This window comes from Fringilla coelebs (genome assembly GCF_963513975.1).
Source record: "Fringilla coelebs genome assembly, contig: SCAFFOLD_32, whole genome shotgun sequence".
Taxonomy (NCBI): Eukaryota; Metazoa; Chordata; class Aves; order Passeriformes; family Fringillidae; genus Fringilla; species Fringilla coelebs.
Window position 1 is genome coordinate 1875940 of NW_028167319.1, and position 21073 is coordinate 1897012.

A 21073-nucleotide genomic window follows, 5' to 3' on the forward strand; every position below is an offset into this window, starting at 1 on the left:
TGTCCAAGCTTCCTGGCACCTGTGGGCCTGTGGGCAAAGCAATCCATGGGAAAGGGGAATGAGCTGAGCCCCCTGCCTGAGATCCCATCATGGGCACAGCCAGGGATCTCCTTGCTGTGCCCTGCCCAGCTCTGAGCTGCCCTCCTGGGTGCAAATCTGTGCCAGAGCCTCTGGGGTTCCCTGAATGTCCCACAGGGAAGGGCAGAGCTGCCAGAGCTGAGGAAATGCTGTTGGGTTTGCCAAGGGAGCCGTGAGTGTCCGTGGCACAAGGGGGTGCTGAGACCTTGCCCAGAGACCTTTAGAGAGGGTGAGACATTCAGGGATCCCTCTGCTCTGGGCAGGGTCTGGTTTATCCCAGGGTGACCCAGGAGTGTGACTGTGCTCTGATTGCAGCCAAAGGTGCAGAGCCTGGGCAGTTGGGAACAAGCCCATGCAGCCCGTCACCCTCCCTGAGCCACAAGGAATCCTTTGCCTCTCCCATCTCTCATTGGCAAACTCTGAGTGCAGCAGAAATGCTGGGAATTCTGACCTCAGAGAGCCAGGAATGATGTGTGGGTGGGGAAACAATCCTTAAACTAACTCCTGGTATCTATTTCATTTAGAACTGGCATTGCAGAAGCTACCAAGGCTGTCTGCATTAGGAGTGATTCCCCTGACAAATCCTGAATATCCAGCCTTGTCTCTCTGCCCCAGGGCCACAAATCCAGGACAGTGAGGCAGGGATGGCTCCTCAAGGGCCCCCACGCACAGACCTGGCTGCCCCTGGCACACTCAGCCAGCAAAACTGGAGCTCAGACAGGGACCTGGGTGAAGCTTTTCCTAGAGCAGGAACAAGGCTGGGTGAGTCACAACAGGAAAATCTACAGGGAATGGCCCAGATTTGTCTCAGAGAAGCTTCTCCTGACTTATCACTGCCCTTTCTCCATGAACAGGTCCCCAAGTCCAGCCACAGCAAATGTCCAACAGCAGCTCCATCAGCCACTTCCTCCTGCTGGCATTGGCAGACACGCGGCAGCTGCAGCTCCTGCACTTCTGCCTCTTGCTGGGCATCTCCCTGGCCGCTCTCCTGGGCAATGGCTTCATCATCAGTGCCATAGCCTGCAGCCACCACCTGCACAGGCCCATGTACTTCTTCCTGCTCAACCTGGCCTTCACTGACATGGGCTCCATCTGTACCACTGTCCCCAAAGCCATGCACAATTCCCTCTGGGATACCAGGAACATCTCCTACAAAGGATGTGCTGCACAGCTCTTTTTCTTTCTGTTCTTTATTGTAGCAGAGCTTTCCCTCCTGACCATCATGTGCTATGACCGCTATGTGTCCATCTGCAAACCCCTGCACTATGGGACCCTCCTGGGCAGCAGAGCTTGTGCCCACATGGCAGCAGCTGCCTGGGCCAGTGCCTTTCTCTATTCCCTGCTGCACACAGCCAATACATTTTCCCTGCCCCTGTGCCATGGCAATGCCCTGGGCCAGTTCTTCTGTGAAATCCCACAGATCCTCAAGCTCTCCTGCTCCAAATCCTACCTCAGAGAACTTGGGCTCATTGTGTTTTCCATCTGTCTAACACTTGGTTGTTTTGTGTTCATTGTTTTCTCCTATGTGCAGATCTTCAGGGCTGTGCTGAGGATCCCCTCTGAGCAGGGACAGCACAAAGCCTTTTCCACCTGCCTCCCTCACCTGGCTGTGGTCTCCCTGTTCATCAGCACTGGCACATTTGCCTACCTGAAGCCCCCCTCCATGTCCTCCCCATCCCTGGATCTGGCCCTGTCAGTTCTGTACTCGGTGGTGCCTCCAGCCCTGAACCCCCTCATCTACAGCCTGAGGAATCAGGAGCTCAAGGCTGCAGTGTGGAGACTGATGACTGGATGCTTTCAGAAGCATTAAACTGCTGGCCAATTTCTGCAAATCACTTCTAATAAAACTCATCTTTGATACTTCTTGTTGGTTTCATTTTGTAGGTCCTTTTTCTTTGTTTTACTTTTTGTATATTGTCCATTAAAAAAAGCCATTGTTTCTGCCCTTTCTCACTTTTTCCCCCCACAACCTTCCCTGTGGCCACAGACTGTGTCAATGAGGGGCTGCAATCTTGCTGGCTTTAAAGGAACTAAAGGATCTCTCAGCAAAGTTTTCTGCAGAGATGCCCTTTTGTTGCCTTCTCTAGAGCTGCAGCAGCAATGTCTGTGTGCAGAGCTGGGGGCAGATCAGTGCTGGCACACCAGCTGTGCCCAGGAGCAGCAGCACTTGGTGTTGCCAGTGCTGCTCCCATGGCCCTGCCCCATTGCCCTGGTGGCCCTGGTGTTGCTGTAGGGCCTGAGTGCTCTCAGGGCTGGGCACAGTGCTGGGGTGGCAGTGCCGGGGCTGCAGCAGGGACAGGCCATGGGCACTGCTGGGGCAGCACTGATGCCTCAGGCCAGGCCCTGGGGGCTCCAGGCTCCTTGTCCAGGCTCTCTCAAGAACACGCCCAGGCCAATGCTCAGCACAGAAAACCCCTGTGAGCGGTGCCAGGCAGGCCGTGGGCAGGGTGGGGGCAAACAGCATGGCTGGTGCTCTGCAAGGGCCCTGGGGAAGACAGGAAGGAGCAGCAGAGCAGGGGCTGATCCATCCCCAGTATGCTGGACAGCCCAGGGCAGCGTCCCAGAGTGTCCTCATGGAGCTGCCAATAAAATCCCCCCTCTGCAGCCCTGGCCTCTCCCCCAGCTCACACAGGTGGCCCATCCTTTCAGGCACAGACATGGCAGCACTGGCTCAGGAGCCCCTGTTTGCATTGCACAGAGCAGGTGGGAGCACCCCCATGCTGTTGGTCTGGGGACATGAGCCTGAGGGAGCACAAATGCCATCAGCCCCTGGGGCCAGCAAGGGCTGGGAAATACCAGGGAAACCACTCAGCTTTGTCCTGGCCTCTGCAGTCAGCCAGAAAGTTTGTTCCCATCAGCTGGGAGTTTCCTGTCCCACTGCAGACGCTGTTGTTCAGAGCCAGGGCTGCCTGGCAGCCACCCCCAAACTGCCCTGAGCATTTCCTTGCCTTCACCTTTGATTTCTTTACTCTTCCTGCTACAAATTTTTTCCTCTTGCATACCTTTGTTTCCTCTCCTGCAAACAGCCCATCCCTGTTTGCCCTTTCCTCTCTGGCCCCACTCCCCATTGCAGTTCCTGACTTGGCACCATGGGAACGTCCCTTGGGCTGCAGGATCATCCTACAAGTGCTGCAAGAATTGTCTGCAGGCTCCTGCAGTGCCTCGTGCTGCTCCCTTGCCAGAGGCACTACAGGCCATGGGGGCACATCTGAGCTGCTGTGTCTGCCTCTGGGGCTCCCTGTTCTGGGCAATGAGGAGGAGCTGCAGAGGCTCTGCAGGACTGACAGGATGGGCTTTGGGCCTGGCAGGAGAAGCTGAGGACCTGGGCTGCTGGAGCTGCTCAAGAGGAGGCCCAGGGCTCATCCTGCAGCTGCTCCAAGGGTGGTTTCATAGAATCACAGAATCAGCCAGGTTGGAAAAGACCTTGGAGATCATCAAGTCCAACCTGTGCTTTGATACCACCTTGTCTCCCCTAAGCCTCCTCCCTTTCTCAGGATAAACAACCCCAGCTCCCTCAGCTGCTCCTCACAGCACCTGTGCTCCAGACTCCTCCCCAGCTTTGTTGCCCTTCTCTGGACATGCTCCAGCCCCTCCATGTCCTTCCTAAATTGGGGGGCCCAGAACTGTAAACAGCACTCCAGGTGCTACCCAACCAGTGCAGAGCACAGGGGAGAACCTGTTAAACCTCGCCTTGTTGGATTTGGTCTCTGGATCCAGCCTGTCCAGGCCCCTGTGCAGAGCCCTCCTACCCTCCAGCAGATCAGCACTCCCAGACAACTTGGTGTCACCATGGTTCCAGGAGGCCCCAGAGTGTCCCAATAGTCTCCATGATTCCATGAGGCCTCCCAGTGTCACAATGTCCCTTTGGTTCCATGGGACCCCTTGGTGTCACAAAGTCCCTTGAATCTTCGGGCCCCACAGAGTCACAGTGGTGCTGTGGTCCCCGAAGGCCCTGCAGTGTCACAATGGGCCTTGGTCCCCAAAGCCCTGCAGTGTCACACTGGTTCCATGAGGTCTGGCAGTGCAGCAATGCTCTCCTTGGTTCCAGAGTGTCACAATGTCCTCTTGGTCCCATGGGAACCACGGTGTCAAACATGTTTCCTTCATTCCAAGAGTCCCCAAGGAGCAGCACTGGGCCTTTTGGTTCCATGGGGTCTTGCCACAATGGCCACAATGTCACAATGTGTCACAATGTCACAATGGCACCATCATGACACAAGGTCCTGCTCTGTCACAATGCTCTGCATGGTTCCACAAGACCCCTCAGGGTCACAGTGGCCTCTGTGCTTGCATCAGGATCCAGACTGTCACAAAGGACTCCTTGCTTCCATTCAGCCCCACAGTGTCACCATGGCCCCTTGGCTCTCTTCTGCCATGTCGTACACAGTTTCACCATGGTCCTCTTAGTGCCACCAGGCCCCACAGTGTCACAATGGCCCCTTGGCTCTCTGCTGCCATGTTGTACACAGTGTCACCATGGTCCTCTTAGTGCCACCAGGCCCTGCAGTGTCACAATGGTCCCTTGCTTCCCCAGGGCCCTGCAGTGTCACAATCATCAGAGAATCAGCCAGGCTGTAAAAGATATTGGAGAGCATCAAGTCCAACCTGGGACCCAACACCACCTTGTCACCCAGGCCATGGCACTGAGTGCCACATCCAGTCTTTCCTTAAACACTTCCAGGGATGGTGACTCACCCATCTTCCCAGGCAGCTCATTCCAATGCCCAATCACCCTTTGTGTGAGGAATATTTCCTAACGTCCAGGCTAAACTTTCCCTGGTGCAGCTGAAGCCTCTGTGCTCTTGTCCTGTCACTGTTCCCTTGGAAAAGAGCCTGACCCCCACCTGGCTGCACCCTCATGTCAGGGAGTTGTAGAGAGTGATGAGGTCTCCCCTGAGCATCCTCTTCTCCAGGACAAACAACCCCAGCTCTCTCAGCCACTCCTCACAGGACTTATGTCACAGACCCCTCTCCAGCCTTGCTGCACTTCTCTGAATACACTCCAGCCCCTCCATGTCCTTCCTAAATTGGGGGCCCAGAACTGGACACAGCACTCGAGGTGCTGCCCAAACAGTGTCCCCAGGCACAGGGGAAGAATCACTGCCCTGCTCCCGCTGGCCACACCATTCCTGAGCCAGGCCAGGAGCCATTGGCCTTCTTGGCCACCTGGGCACACTGCTGCCTCATGTCCAGCTTGCTGTCCATCAGTCCCTGCAGGTCCCTTTCTGCCTGGCTGCTGTCCAGCCACTCTGTCCCCAGCCTGTAGTGCTACAGGGGTTGTTGTGGCCAAAGTGCAGGACCCGCTGCTTGGACTTGTAAATCCTGACCTTGTTGGGTTTGGGCCCTGTATCCAGCCTGTCCAGGGCCCTGTGCAGAGCCCTCCAATCTTCCAGTAGATCAACACTGACACCCAGCTTCGTGTTATTTGCGTATTTTCTGATGGTGGACTCAATTCCCTTATCCAGACGATCAGTGCAGATATTGAAATCCACACTGGCTGGCTCTGATCCCCTGGACGTCCTGTGGGTGCCCTGTGATGGCACTCAAGGTGATCTGTTCCATTTCCTTGCTGGGCACTGAAGTCACTGACAGGCCTGAAGTTCCCCAGATCCTCCTTCCAGCCCTTCTTGGGGATGAGGTCACACTGGCACCTCCAGTCCTCTGGGACCTCCTTGATGAGCCAGGACTGATGGTAAATGATGGAGAGCAGCTTGGGGAGCTCATCCACCAGCTCCCTCATCCCCCTAGGATTGATCCCATCCAATCCCATATACCTGTGAGCATCTGAGTGGCTCAGCAGGTCACCAGCTGCTTCCTCCTGGATTACAGGGGGCTCTTCTGCTCCCTGTGCCCATCTACCAGCTCAGGGGAACCCCTGTCCTCAGGAAAACCTTTCCTAATATTGAAAATTGTGACAAACAAGGTATTAAGTAGCTCAGCCTTTTCCTTATCTTTAGTTACTATATTCTCTACTGCATCCAATAAAGAGTAAAGGCTCTCCTTATTCCATGTTTTGCTATTATTTTTTACAGAATAATTTCTTATTTTTCACAGAAGTGGCCAGGTTAAGCTATAATTAACTTTCACTTCTCAAATTTTCTTTCTGCATGGCCTAACAACATCGTTAAACACTTCTTAAGTTTCCTGACCTTCTGTTCAAAGGTGATGCACCCTTTTTTTTTTTTTTCCCTGAGTTCCAACAGAAGTTCCATGGGCAGCCAGGACAGTCATTTTCCTCACTAGCTCATCCTTTGCCACACTGGGACAGGCTGCTCCTTCCCCCTCTAAGATTACTGTCTTGAAATGTGTCCATCCTTCCTGGACCCCTTTGGTTTTAAGGGCTGTTTCCCTTTAAAAAAATCAGTACCTGATTTGGTACTCCCCAAATCAGCATCCTAAACAGGCCAAAGTCTGCCCTTCCTAATTCCTGTATAGAAATTTTGTTGCTGCCCCTCCTTCTTTCACAGAACATTGAAAATTTGATTATTTTATGATCACTGTGCCCCAGGCAATCTCCGACCCTCACATCTGCCACCAGCCCTTCTCTGTTTGTGAACAGCAGGAGACAGAGCTTTCCTTGGGAGTGGGAGTGTCACCATAAATTCGGTAAAACCGAAAACTCCTTAATACCAGTGTAGCACTAAGAAGCAGCATTCTTTATTCAGCTGGATGTATGGGTGACAGCTCCTCCCAAAGCCGTGCATGCTGAGCACAGGAAAGTTTTTGTTTCTATTCTGTATTTTGCACACATATTCATTGATTGTCCTGGACTAAACATACATATGATAATCATTTCCCCCAAATCATTAACATATTTCCCCTCCCCTTTTGCATGCTCTCTTGTGTCCTGGGGTCTTCTCTGGTGGTCCCTGCTGCTCATGGATCCAGTGTTCCAATGGGCCTGGCTGAGCTGCAAGGACACTGAGGCTGGTGAACTTCCAGTTCCCCTTCTCACACAATGGGCATTGTGTGGTTTCCGTAGGCCTGGGGTTTTGGAGAACAAGCTCCAGGTGTCAGCTCACCTGGTGGAGACAATTTATCATCTGGTAACATGAGGTCACAGAGTGGGCTATGACATCACAGAGTGGGTTATGTGAGGTCATGGAGAAGCTATGGCATCACAGACTGCATCTCTGACATCATAGAGCCACCAGTGACATCACACAGCAGAGGTCTGACATCACTGAGCAGGCTGTGACATCACACAGTTGGCTGTGACATCAGAGACCAGCTGTGTGACATTAGAGAATGGGCTGTGACATCACAGAGCAGGCTGTGACATCCCAGAGGGGCTGTGTGACATCCCAGCAGGGCTGTGTGAGGTCACTGGGTTGGTCACTCTGCCCCAGCTCCCCCTCACAGTTTCTCCCAACAAGTCCAGTGTTGTTCCTGCCCAGTGGGGTCCCTGTCCCCGGGTATCCCCCAGCCCACCTGGAGCCACAGCCTCCACCAAAGGATGTTCCACAGGATCTACCCTGCCCCTGGGGACAAGGGGCCAGGGCTGTGTGACCAGGACATCAAGGACGTGGATTATCCGGGTGACTGTGGCCTGGTTTGGGTTCCCCAGGGCAGGAAAGATGTCTGGCAGCTGGAGCAGGGTCTGGGAAGGGCCTCCAAGGTGGGGCTGGAGCCCTTGGCTGTGAGCAGAGGCTGAGGGAGCTGGGCTTGTCCAGCCCAGAGCAGGGAAGGCTCAGGGGCTCCTCATTCCAGCCTGGCAGTGCCAGCAAGGAGGTGATGGAGAACACAGAGCCAAGCTCTTCACCGGGGGGCCTGGTGAGAGGCAAAAGCCAGTGGTGTGTGGAAGGGGAAAGAGGGGAGATCAGCCAGGACAGAAGGAGGTGAAATGAATCAGGCTGGTTTCAGCATTTCCTCAACACCAAAAGCAGCCTGACCTCCCTTCTACATCCACCACTGACAGCTTTGCAAATCAGGAATTGTTGGAGCTGTTTTGTCCCCCCTCCAGGACGAACATCCTGATACAAGAACTTAATTGTGTTTATATCTATCACAGAACCATGTTTGTCTAAAATTAATTTTAATTCAGAAATCACTTGTGGATGGTGGACTCATCAGATGCTGCTGGGACGTTGCACATAGCTCAGGGAAGAGTGTGACTGGTATTAAATTGTATCCTGTTCAACTATGGTCTGTTGGCCATGAAGAGAAACTTCCTGTGCCTCTGAGTCTCACCAGTTCCTGGCCCTCAAAGGACACAAACCTGAGGGGTTGTGACTCCCACTCCAGTGGTGGCACTTGGACCTCCCTCCATCCCCAGAGCAGAGCTCCCTTGTCCCAGAAAGTACCTGGCAATGCAGGGATGAAGGAAACAGGACAGGTTGTGGGGATCAGAGGCAGAGAACGACCAGGGATTTGGGGTGGTTGTGAGCCAAGGGCAGGACCCAGCCCTTGGCCTTGATGAACCTCATCCCATTGTCCTGGGCCCACGGCTCCAGCCTCTCCAGATCCCTCTGCAGAGCTTCCTGCCCTCCAGCACAGCCACACTCCCACCCAGCTTAGGCTCACCTGGGAACTGACTGAGGGTGCCCTTGATGGCCTCGTCTCGATCAGCAATAAAGAGATTTCACTGACCTGGCCCCAGTCCTGAGCCCTGGGGACACCCCTGGATGTGACTCCATTCCTCAGCTGCTCTGAGTGCCAGGGGTTGGATGAGGAAAAGGGTGGGGTGGGGGTAGGGACAAAGTCTGATGGATTGTCAGGCATGAAGGGTCTTGATTTCCATACCAGTTCAAACTGCATGAGGAGGTGCTGGGGATCAATATCAATTGGACATTGCTGATACCAATCTATAAACGGGAAAAGAAAATTTAACAGAACAAGTCTCTCTTCATTGTTTTCATTATAGTATATACACTTTAAATATACTTCTGAAATTTGTCTAATTAACCACAGAAGAATTGAAAACTTCAGTTATTCCCAGAGGCTTTTCTTGTTTGGGTGTTTTGAAAAAATGTTTATGAGCTTTTCTGACTGAATTCCTGAACTGAGGAGCTCAAGAAAGAAGAGGCCTCTGGAGGATTAAAATTCATTAGCAACCTCCAAGTGGCTGAGGATCCATCCCCATCAGAGCAGCAATGAACAGAAATGGGCACAGCTCTGTGGCTGCCCCAGCTTTGGGATGGGCCCTGGGCCTGGAGCAGGAGCAGCTCTGGAGGGCCTCAAGGCCAGGGCTCTTGTGCTGCCCTGGCCAGATGGGATGGCAGCAGGGGCTGCAGAGCTCTCAGCACCTCAGCCAGAGGGGAGCAGGGCACCCAGGGAGCCTCCTTGTGCCTTGGCCAAGCTCCTTCCCCCATGGCTGGGGCGCAGTCCTGTGGGAACTGCAGCTGCTGCTGTGCCCTTGCCAGGGGCTGAGGCTGTGGGGCCAGTGCCCAGAGCAGCCTGGCCTGAGCAGAGCTGTGGGGCCAGAGGTAGCTGGACTGGGCTGGGGAGAGGCCCTTGGTGCTGCCCAGAGCTCAGGGCAGCTGGGAGAGCTTGCAGGGAACTAGGCTGGGCTCAGAGAGCCTGGCACAGACACCATCAGTGTCCATCTCAGCCTGGCTGAGCATGCAGGGGCAGGACTCAGGCCAGGCCTTGTGGGGCAGGGCCAGCGCCTGTGCCAGGCATTGAAAACAGGCAAGTGCCCCAGAGAGGAGGCTGCTCTGTGCCCTGGGGGACATGGATAGAGCAGGGAGGGGGCCCAGGACATTTGGCAGTGCCAGCGTCTGTCCCCAGTCCTTGGCAGCCCTGGCTGCTGAGCCCAGCTTTGCCCTGGGCTGAGTTTGGCCGTGGCTCAGCTCCATCCTCCTGTGGGGCTCAGGGCCTGTTCCCGGCCATGGCCAGCCCTGGCTGCCTCTCTGCTGGCCCAGAGGCCGGCAGAGCCCGGGGCAGGGCTGTCTGTGCAGGCCCACAGGTGCCACGGGCTCTGCAGGAGCTGGCAGAGGCTGCCCAGCAGGGAGGCCATGGGGCACAGAGCCCCAAGGCTGCTGTGGGCACCACGGCACAGGGGCCCTTCCCAGCCACAATGCTCCTGGCCTGGGCTGGGCCTGCACAGGGGCTGTGCCACCATGGCTGGGCCAGCACAGGGCCACAAAGGGGCCACGCAGCCGCTGCCGGGGCTGACAGCAAGGCCAGGCACAGACAGGGAATTGCTGAGCATGGCCTGCACTGGGCAGGGCTGAGTGTGCCAAAGGCAGAGCTCAGCTGCCCTTGGGAGCTGCAGGAACTGTCCAGAGGCCAAAGAGCCTCCATGGCTGTGCTGGAGACCAAGGCTGGAGCAGGGAAATGCAGGGCTGCTGCGGGATGGGGAGGGGATGGAATTCCAGCACACAGCTCAGCTCTCTGATGATCCTGGCACCATGCTGGGCCCTGTTTCAGACTGGAGCAGAGCAGATGTTGATGGGACAGGAGCTCTGTGGGGCTGTCAGGGACCTGCAGCTTGCAAGGTGGTCTGCTCTCTCTCAGGTGCTCTCAGAGAGATCCAGTCCCAGCTGGGCACCTCAGGGCACAAGTGGCACTGCCTGTTCATGGGCAGACAGCTGATGCCTGCCTGGAAAGGGACACAGGTTTTAATACCTGTTCCTTTCATAATATACAAGCAAATCTTTTTTACCTGGGTCACTTGAGTACTTTTGAGAAATGGCAGTTTTCCCACCAGGAACAGGAATTTTCTGGATATACTGGATTCTAATGCTGATGGATGGAGAAGAAATACTGTTATTCCCCGCTACCTTTGCCACCAACATTCAGTCTAATATTTTATGTTCCTCTTCCTTCATGTGTTTTTGCTCTTTTATTTAAATGACCATGTCTAAGGACATCTCTTCATTTAGAGCAGCTGGATCTTACTTCTTGCCTTTGCTCCCAGACTTCCTCATGCAGCTGTTCTCTGGTCCTTGCAATTTGTCTCCCTTGACTGGATTCATGCTTTGAGCTTCAGGGAGTTGCCCAGTCTGTCAGAAGTTTAAATACCTCCTTAGACAGCATCTTAGTTGTAGTTTTGTCTTTTACAAAACCTGTTCTTATGTCTTTGTCTAAAATCCTTCCTGTGTGGCAATCCATTGTGGGTGGTGGATATGTCAGATGTTCCTGGGATGTCACAAGGAGCTGAGGGAAGGGCTTTGATGTTTCTTAAATTTTATCAAGTTCCCATTTTTTATGTGTGTCATGAAGAGAAAACTTTCTGTGCCTCTGAGTCTCACCAGTTCCTGGTCCCTCAAAGGACACAAACCTGATGAGTTGTGGTTCCCACTCCAGTGGCTGCACTTGGACCTCCCTCCATAGCCAGAGCAGAGCTCCCTTATCCCGCCCAGAAAGTCCCTGACAAAGGAGGGATGAAGGAAACAGGACAGGCTGTGGGGATCAGGTTCAAGGCAGAGCCAGGGAGAAGAATGACTTTTGCATTTGATGGAGCTGTGCCTTCCCTTGGCTCTGTTGGCTGGCAATAAATGAACATCCCTCTGAGTCTTGGGCAGCTTCTTCTCCAAGGAAAGCAGGTGGGAGTTGGAGCCAAGGAGCTGAAAGCTGCAGGTGCAGCCTGGGCTGGAGTGAGCTCAGATTTGCACAAGGCTGCTCTGAGTGCCAGGGCTTGGATGGGGGAAATGGTGGGGTGGGGGTAGGGGATAGGGACCGAGTCTGATTGATTGTCAGCCATGACAGGTCTTGATTTTCATATCTGTTCAAACTGCATGAGGAGGTACTTGGATTCAGTATCAATTGTAGATTACATGTATGAATTTATTAACAGGGAAAAAAACCTAAACAAGACCTAAAAAATGTTTTCTCACTATCTTTTAAAATATAATACATTCACTTTGAATACACTTCTGAAATCTGTTGAATTAACCACAAATTATTTGAAAATTTAAATCAAATTATCCTCAGAGGCTTGACTTGTTAATGTGTTCTGAATGTTAATGAGCCCTGGGGCACTGAATTCCTGCACTGAAGAGCTGAAGGCTGAACAAGCCTCTGGAGCAGTGAAATTCAGCAGCAGCCTCCAAGTTGCTGAGGATGTCAGCAGCCCCCACTGAGGCCATCCCTGCCCAGAGCCCGTGGGGGAATGGGCAGACAAGGAGAGCGTCCCTGGGGCTGGGCCAGCACAACTCAGAGGCACCAGCGGCTCCAGCTGGGAAATGGAGTGTGGAATGTGGCTGGGAAAGCCCTGCCTGGGCTGTGCCAAGCACGACAGACAAGCCCTGACAGCCATCCCCCAGACAATTCTCTCAAGGAGACATTTAAAAAGAATTACAGTTGTTTGTGTACTCTGAGTTGGATGTACTAGAGAAATACTGACAAGAGATTTTCAGGAGCTCAAAACAACCAAACAGCCTTCACTGGCAATTTGAGAAAATAAGAGGAACTTGGCAAGTGGTTTAATACAACATTCAATCTATCAAAAAATCTTCTCAAAGCATTACCTTGACCCATTTAACTTCACAAACTCTAAGCTCGTTCAATTTTAAGTTATTCAAAATTTGCAAGAGGAGGGAATTAGAAGAAGACAGAGAAAGAGAGGAAGACAAAAAAGATACAGAGAAGCACATACACTGCTACCAACTCCTGGATTCCAGCGCTGTTCAGATGGAAATTCCAAAAGGAGTGGAATGGTCAAGATCTGTGCTTCCCTCATGGTCAGCCTTAAATACCCCTTGGGGTTCCTGGGCTCTTCCTCCAGATGAGACTTGGGGTCATTTGGTCACTCAGCAGCTGGGCTGGGCTGGGGGCTGCAGAGGTGGCTGTGGAGCATTGCCTGTGCTGTGCCAGGGACTGGCAGACACTGCTGGGCTGGGATGGAGGCTCTAGGGGGATCGGGGTTCCAGGGCAGGGCAGTGCTGGGGTTACAGGGCAGGGCAAGGCTGGACCTCCCTGTTCATCCCCCACAAATGAAATGTTTTGAGCCAACAATCTCCTCCAGTCTGTCACAACTGGCAATGTTGGAGGTGAAATTCCAATTTTGGCCATGGGCACCTGGAAAAGAAGAAAAAGTGTTTCTCATAGGAAGGAAAGCATGGAGCCTTCCCCAGTGTTTTGGGGATGGATGAGACCTGACCCACTTGAAACCATTACCATCCAGACTTTTCCTGGCAATATTCCTTTGGGAACAATCCCTGGATATAAGGAAATTTGGAGATGACATCCCAATTCTCGCCATGGGTGCCTGGAGCAGAAGGACAGTTCTTTTCCATAGGAAGGAAAGCACAGAGCCCCAGTGTTTCAGCAGCAGATGAGAAGAGACCCTCAACATGCAAAGGTCAGCTGGACCAGTCAGGCAGTTCCTGGGACCCAAACCAGCCAGACCTGTTCTGTGTTCCCTTGGTTTTATGGGGCTCCAGAGTGTCATAATGGTGCCTTGGATCCATGGGGCCCCTCAGTGTCATAAGGGTTACTTGATTCCATGGGTTCCAGCAGTGTGACAAAGGCCCCTGGATTACAGTATGACCTGCAGTGTCACACTGGCCCCAAGGTTTGATGAGGTTCCACAATGTCACAGTGGCCCCCAGGTGTCATAAGGCCCTGCAGTGTCACAATGGTCTCAAGGATTCCATGAGGCCTTGCAGTGTCCCAATGGTCTCCATGGTCCCCCAGGCCCCACACAATGTCACCGGACTCCTCTGTTCCATGAGCCTTGCAATGTCACAATGGAGCTTTGGACCCTGGGGGTTTGCTGTGTCACAATGGTCTCCTTTGGCTCCACAGTGTCACAATGGACCACTGATGACATGAGGCCCTGCAGTGTCACAATGGACCCTTGGTTCCACGCAGCCCTGCAGTGTCACAAAGGCCTCTTGGTTTCACCAAGCCCCACAAAATCACAATGGTCCTCTTGGTTCTGTGGGGACCCTCAGGATCACAATGGTCTCACTGGTCCCATGAGGCCTCACAGTGTCACAATGCTTTGCTTATTCCATGGGCCCTCATACTGTCACAATGGTCTCCGTGATCAGTGTCACAATGATCCCTACATTCCATGGAGCCACTCAGCATGAGTACAGTCCCCTTGGTTCCATGAGCCCAGCAATGTCACAGTGCTCTCCATGATTCCTTGAGGCCCCGCAGTGTCACAAGGGTCCCTTGGTCTCACAGGGCCCCACAGTGTCACAAGGGTCCCTTGGTTCCATGGCCCTGTGCTGCTGCATTACCCCCTCCCCTTCTCAGGCCGCCCTGCCAGCTGAGAAATGCTCCTTGGGCCTCGGCCTTGGCCAACAGCCCCTGGGCTCAGCTCCTCTGCACCTCATCACAAACACTGTCTGCTCCAGGCACTGCTGCTGCCCAAACAGCTCCTGGCTCCTTTAGGAGCAGCCCTGGGAGCTGTTTCTGTTCCCTCAGTGGCACAACATCCCTGTTCTCACCCTGCCAAAGAAAGCTGCTGATGCCAAGTGTGGCCAGGATGAGCCATTGCTGGGACTGAAGCCCCTCTCGTGGGGCCCTGCAAACAGTGCTCCAAAAGGAGCCCTTGGAGCTCTCCTGGGCCAGCGACTCCCTCTGAGTGGGGCCTCTCCCAGCCAGGAACTCTCCCATTTGCTGCACTCGGGGATCCCAAACAACCACAGAGCCTGGGCCGATCCCCCCACTCCTCCAGGCTCAACCCTTCACCCGCTGGGGAGATGCCAAAGCATCAGCAGTGAGCATTCCCTGCCCTCAGGGGAATTTCTCATAGGTGCCTTGCACTGACTCTTGGTGTCTGTGTGCACACAGGAGTGCCTGTGCTGGGGAAATGTGGCAGAAATGCTGCTCTCGGAGGGGTTTGAATGCCTTGGATAGCTGAGTCAGTCAGGCCTGTAAGTGAGGTTACATCACAAGGTCTAAATGAAGTTAAATGCTGCTAAGAGTTGTTCTTTTGCTAAGTTGTTTAATATATGTTATAAGCAGAGTTAAATACTGTTAAGTGTTATTCCTCTTTTAAATTGCTAAGTCATAGGTTATAAGTTAGGTTAAATACAGTTAATTGCTATTCTTTGCTAAATTGTGAAGTTGAAGGTATCATTAAAGCTTAAGGTATAAGTTAAGTCCTCTTATGTTTGAGCTCTGTTAAGCTTTTAGGCCATATTCCTTTTATCCTTGCACTCACTGTCCTTGTGTCACACACACACACAGGGACAGTTCTCAGTTCATTTCTGGTTTGATTGCCTGGATTCTGTTTGGTTTTGTTGGTGCTTTGTTTCCCTGGTGTGCCTGAAGTGTCCAGTCAGGAGCAGAGTGACTCTTGCCAAGGAACTTTGTGCTGCTGTCCCTTAATATTAAATCTGGTTTTGGCTGATCCCTTGCCAGGGATTTTTTCAGCGCTCTCAAGGCCTCATTGGTAACAGGGTGAAGGAGCCCTGGCCCAGGCTCTGGCCCTGGGGGACACGGGGACGCTGCCGGGGTGTCCCTGTCCCCCTGTCCCACCCCCATGGCCCCGGCCCCCCGTCCCCATGTCAGGCTCTGGGGTCGATCTCGTGAAACATCCTCTGTGGGAGGCTGCGGCGCCGGGGGCGGGGGGACCCGGGGGGACAGGGGACCCCGCTGTGCACGAGCAGGGTTGGACAGCTCTGGGGGGAACTGTGAGGGGGGACAGGGCAGAGTGACCTCCCCAGTGACCTCACACTGCCCCTGTAATGTCACACAGCCCTCCTGTGATGTCACAAAGTCCTCGTGTGATGTCACAGGCCCCATTATGATGGCACAGTCAATATTGTGATGTCACATTTCCATTTTATGGTGACACAGCCTGGTTTGTGATGTCACAGAGCAGCCCACCATGATGGCAGAGTCTGCTCTGTGACCTCACCACCCACTCTGTGATGTCACAATGCACTAGGATGCACTAGGGCCGTGTCACAACCCACTCTTATCATGTCACATCAGCACCATGTGACATTTTATCCTGTTCTATGATGTCACATAACCAACCAGTGATGTCACAGCCCACTCTATGATGTCACAGCCTGCACTGAGATTCACAATTAACTCTGTGGTGTTATGCATCCACTCTATGATGTCATAGTCTGCTTTGTGATGTAACAACCCACTCAGTGATTACTCACAACAACACTGTGATGTCATACAGCCACCGTGTGATGTCATAGCCCAGCCACTGACATCACAGCCTGCTCTGTGATGCTGTAGCTGCTTTATGACCTCACACAACAAACTCTGCTCTATGACCTCACACATCCCACTCTGGGCTGTCACACAGCCCCTTGCTGACATCACAGCTGCTCTGTGCCTCCATGACACAGCCACAGAGGTGCTGCTGTAACACAGCCCCCTCTGGGACATCCCACAGCCCCTGCCAGTGCTGAGCCCCTGTGAGCTCTGTCTGTGCCCTGCTGGTGTCCCTGAGGTGCCCTGGCAGTGCCCCAGCCCTGCTGGGCTGTGCACAGGAGCTGCTCCTGGCCAGAGCTGTCTCTCTGCAGTGCTGCCCTTGCCAGGAGCTGCCTCTGGGCCAGGAGCCTGGCCCAGCTCAGCAGCACAGACACAGCACAAGGACTTTAATGACCCTCTGGGGCTTTGGTGCTCTTTGCATCAGACTCATCAGTCCCTCAGATATGTGTTCAAAGAACTTCTTGAGAACTCAAAATCAGATTCAAAGCTCATTCTTTAACTTCTAATGGGTCCCACTGATGGGACTCATGGTCCAACTGGTCATAACTGATGTGAAAGTGTCCCCAGGTTCCAGCTAGAGCAGAACACTGGAGGCAGTGGTGACAGGTAGGGACAAGCAAGGCAAGGGTGTCTCTGATGTTGAGCAAACCTGGATGTGTTTCAGGAATGCAGAGGGCCAAGGCCTGAGCCCCAGCCCCTGGACAGGAAGATCCTGTCCCTCCCTCATTGCTCAGGGCTCTTCCCGGGATGGGCACTGACATGTGGGGATGTGCAATGGCAAGGGCAGGACCGTGGGGCGGCTCCTGCCAGGCTGCTGAGCAGGGACAAGGAGGCAATGAGGCCCCAGGCCTGCAAGGGTCACTTGTCCCCTCATGGCCCCAGGGCCAGCAGCCATGGCCAAAGTGCTGCAGGAGTTGGCTCTGTCAGGGCCTTGCAGCTGCTGCCCATCCCTGTTCCCTGTGCAGCCCAGGCTGTCCTACGGTGTCCCTGCCCTGGCCTCTGTCCCTGCAGGCTGTTGTCATACCCTGGCTGCCCCACCTGGCTGGCCCCTTCCTTTGCTGACAGCTCTGCCTCTTGCCTGCCTCTGCCTGCCCACACAAAGCCTTGGGCTGCTCCAGGCTCCTGCTGGGGGACATGTTGCACCACAGCCTTGCCCTGGCAGGGAAATTCCTTTCTCCTGGTATCCAGTCTGGGCTTCCCCAGCTGCCTTTGGCATTAATTTTTCTTTCTCTGGCTGTTCCCTGCTATGTCAAAAGGATCCACCATCTCTGGAACCACCCTTCAATCCCTCCCAGGACTCTCCTCTGCTGTTCTCAGTCTCCACCCCACTGAGCCCAGAGCTCCTGTGTCCCTATACAGTGGTCAAGTGCTTGAGACCAAGAGCACCTGGACAAGAGGGACAGTTCTTTGCTATAGGAAGGAAACCAAAGAACCCTGGGGTATGAAGGCAGATGAGAGGCAGTCACCAGAGGCCAAGGCAAGCCAGACCTGTCTGTCCTTGCAGCTTTTGTCTGCAAGCAACCTTTGGATAAATGGAGAGTTTTGGGGGTGGAATTCCATTTCAGCCATGGGTTCCTGGACTGGAATGACAGTTCTCCATAGGAAGGAAAGGGCAGAGCCCCAATGTTTCCAAAGCTGATTAGAGGCAGCCCCACGGAGGCAAAGACCAGCCAGACCTGTTGTCAGGGAGGAATTTTTGGATAAACAGAATTTGGGAGGCCAAACCCCACTTTTGTCTATGGGCATCTGGACAAGCAGGACAGTTCTTTTCCATAGGAAGGAAAGTATGCATTCCCAGAGTTTCAAAGGCAGATGAGAGCTGGCCCTCCGGAAGCCAAGGGAACCTGGACAGTCCTGGCAGCTTTTGTCTGGGAGCTATCCTTGGATAGAAGGATTTTCAGAGGCGGATTCTCGATTTTGGCCATGAGTGCCTGAACTTGAAACATTATTTTTTCCATGAGAAGAAAAGCAGAGGCCCCGAGTGTTTTGAAAGCAGATGAGATGTGGCCCCCAGGAGGCCAAGGGCAGCACAGAGTGGGTTGTGTGAGGTCACAGATTGGGCTATGACATCACAGAGGTTGTTGTGACAGATCATGGAACAGCTACACAATCATAGATGGGATTCTGTGACATCACAGTGCAGGCTGTGACATCATGGCATGGCTGCATTACATCATAGAGCAGGCTGTGAGATGAAAGTGTATGCTGTGCCATTTCAGAGTGCGAGTATGACAACACAGAGAGAGCTTTGTGACATCACTGAGGGGGTTGTGACATCACACAGCTGACTGTGACAAAACAGAGTAGAACCATAGAGCAGACTCTGCCATCATAGAGGGTGGCTCTGTGACATCAGAGAGTGGGTTGTGACATCACTGGGTGGCTCTGTAACATCATAGAGCAGGCTATGAAATCACAGAACAGACTGTGATGTCACAGGGTGACTTTGTGACATCCCAGAGTCTTCTGTGGCATCACAGACCAGCTGTAGGACATCACAGAGTTAAATCCCAGCACAGATCCTGTGATATCACGAAGGAGCTTTGTGACATCACAGAGCAGGCTGTGACATCACAGAGCAGCTGTGTGTGATCATGGAGTCTCCTGTGCTATCACAGAGTAGACTCTGTGACATCATAGGCAGGACATCATAGAATGGATTCTGTCATCACAGGCTATGTCTGTGACAGATTTAATATTAAGGGACAGCAGCACAAAGTTCCTTGGCAAGAGTCACTCTGCTCCTGACTGGACACTTCAGGCACACCAGGGAAACAAAGCAACAACAAAAACAAACAAAATCCAGGCAATCAAACCAGAAATGAACCGTGAACTGGGGCTTTCCTTCCTATGGAAAAGAACTCTCCTTCTACAGATGCCCATGAAATTTGGGGTTGACCTCCAACATTCCCTATTGTGTCAGACTGGAGGAGATTGTTGGCTCGAAACATTTCATGTGTGGGGGAGGAAGGGGCAGGTCCAGCCCTGCCCTGCCCTGGAACCCCAGCACTGCCCTGCCCTGGAACCCCAATCCCCCCAGAGCCTCTATCCCAGCCCAGCAGTGCCTGCCAGTCCCTGGCACAGCACAGGCAATGCTCCACAGCCACCTCTGGAGCCCCCAGCCCAGCTCCTGAGGGACCAAATGAGCCCAAGCCCCACCTGTGGGAAGGGCCCAGGAAGACCAAGGGGTATTTAAGGCTGACCACAAGGCAAGCACACATCTTGACCCTACCTCCTCTTTGAATTTCTGTCTAAATGCTGCTAGAATGTAGGAGCTGGTAGTTCTGTGAGTGCTTCTCTAAATCTTGTCTTCCTCTGTCTACTTCTTTTAATTCTGTCCTCTTGAAAATTTTGAGCAAATTTAAATTGAACAGGCTAAAAGTTTGTGAAGTTGAATGGGCCAAGTTAAAGGTTTTAGAAGTGTTTTTTGTTGATTTTCTAAAGTTGCCAGTAAATGCTGTTTTGTTGTTTTGAGCTCCTGAGAATCTCTTATGTGTATTTCTCCAGTGTATCCAAGTCAAAATACACAAACAATTGTAATTCCATTTAAATGTCTCCTTGAGAGAGTGTTTTAGTGGATGGCAGTCAGGGCTTGTCTGTCATGCTTGGCCCAGCCCAGCCAGGGCTTTCCCAGCCACATTCCACACTCCATTTCCCAGCTGGAGCCGCTGGTGCCTCTGAGTTGTGCTGGCCCAGCCCCAGGGACGCTCTCCTTGTCTGCCCATTCCCCCACGGGCTCTGGGCAGGGATGGCCTCAGTGGGGGCTGCTGACATTCTCAGCAGCTTGGAGGCTGCTGCTGAATTTCACTGCTCCAGAGGCTTGTTCAGCCTTCAGCTCTTCAGTTCAGGAATTCAGTGTCCCAGGGCTCATTAGCATTCAGAACACCTTAACAAGCCAAGCCTCTAGAAATAATTTAAGTATTCAAATCTTGTATGGTTAATTCAACAGATTTCAGAAGTGTATTCAAACAGAATATATTCTTTTTAAAAATACAGTGAGAAAGATTTTTTCGGTCCTATTTAGGTTTTTTTCCCCTGTTAATAAATTGATATATGCATGCTCCAATTGACACTGAATCCAAGTACCTCCTCATGCCGTTTGAACAGATATAAAAATCAAGACCCTTCATGGCTGACAATCAGTCAGACTCTGTCCCTAACCCCACCCCACCATTTCCCCCATTCAAGCCCTGGCACTCACAGCAGCCTTTCTGCAAATCTGAGCTGCCTCCAGCCCAGGCTGCACCTGCAGCTTTCAGCTCCTTGGCTCCAACTCCCACCTGCTTTCCCTGCAGAAGGAGCTGCCTGAGACACAGAGGGATGTTCATTTATTGTCAGCCAACAGAGCCAAGGGAAGGCACAGCTCCATCAAATGCAAAAGTCATTCTTCTCCCTGGCTCTGCCCTGCCCCTGATCCCCACAGCCTGTCCTGTTTCCTTCATCCCTGCATTGCCAGGGACTTTCTGGGACAAGGGAGCTCTGCTCAGGGAATGGAGGGAGGTGCAAGTGCCACAACTGGAGTGGGAGCCACAACTCATCAGGTTTGTGTCCTTTGGGGGTCAGGAACTGGGGAGACTCAGAGGCACCAAAAGTTTCTTTTCATGCCAACAGATCACAGTTGAATAGGACACAATTCAATAACAATCACACTCTTCCCTGAGCGATGTGCAACGTCCCAGCAGCATCTGATGAGTCCACCATCCACAAGTGATTTACATTAATTTTAGACAAATGTGGTTCTGTGATAGATATAAACACAATGAAGTTCTTGTATTAGGATGCTCATCCTGGAGTGGGGGTGAAACAGCTCCAACAATTCCTGGTTTGCAAAGCTGTCAGTGGTGGATGGAGAAGGGGGTCAGGCTGCTCTTGGTGTTGAGGAAATTCTGAAACCAGCCTGACTCATTTCATCTCC

The 21073-nt window shown here is 52.9% G+C and overlaps 1 protein-coding gene across 1 annotated transcript in view; it reads left to right on the forward strand.

Moving 5' to 3' along the window:
- Positions 1 to 955: 955 nt before the first annotated feature.
- The window catches only part of LOC311166040 (olfactory receptor 14A16-like), a gene marked incomplete at both ends in the record, with an annotated part of 42521 nt that continues 22403 nt past the window's right edge, over positions 956 to 21073 (forward strand). The window contains one exon of the mRNA XM_084227524.1: positions 956 to 1125. Within this exon, the coding sequence (XP_084083650.1) occupies positions 956 to 1125 (170 nt within the window). The remainder of the gene's footprint in view (positions 1126 to 21073) is intronic.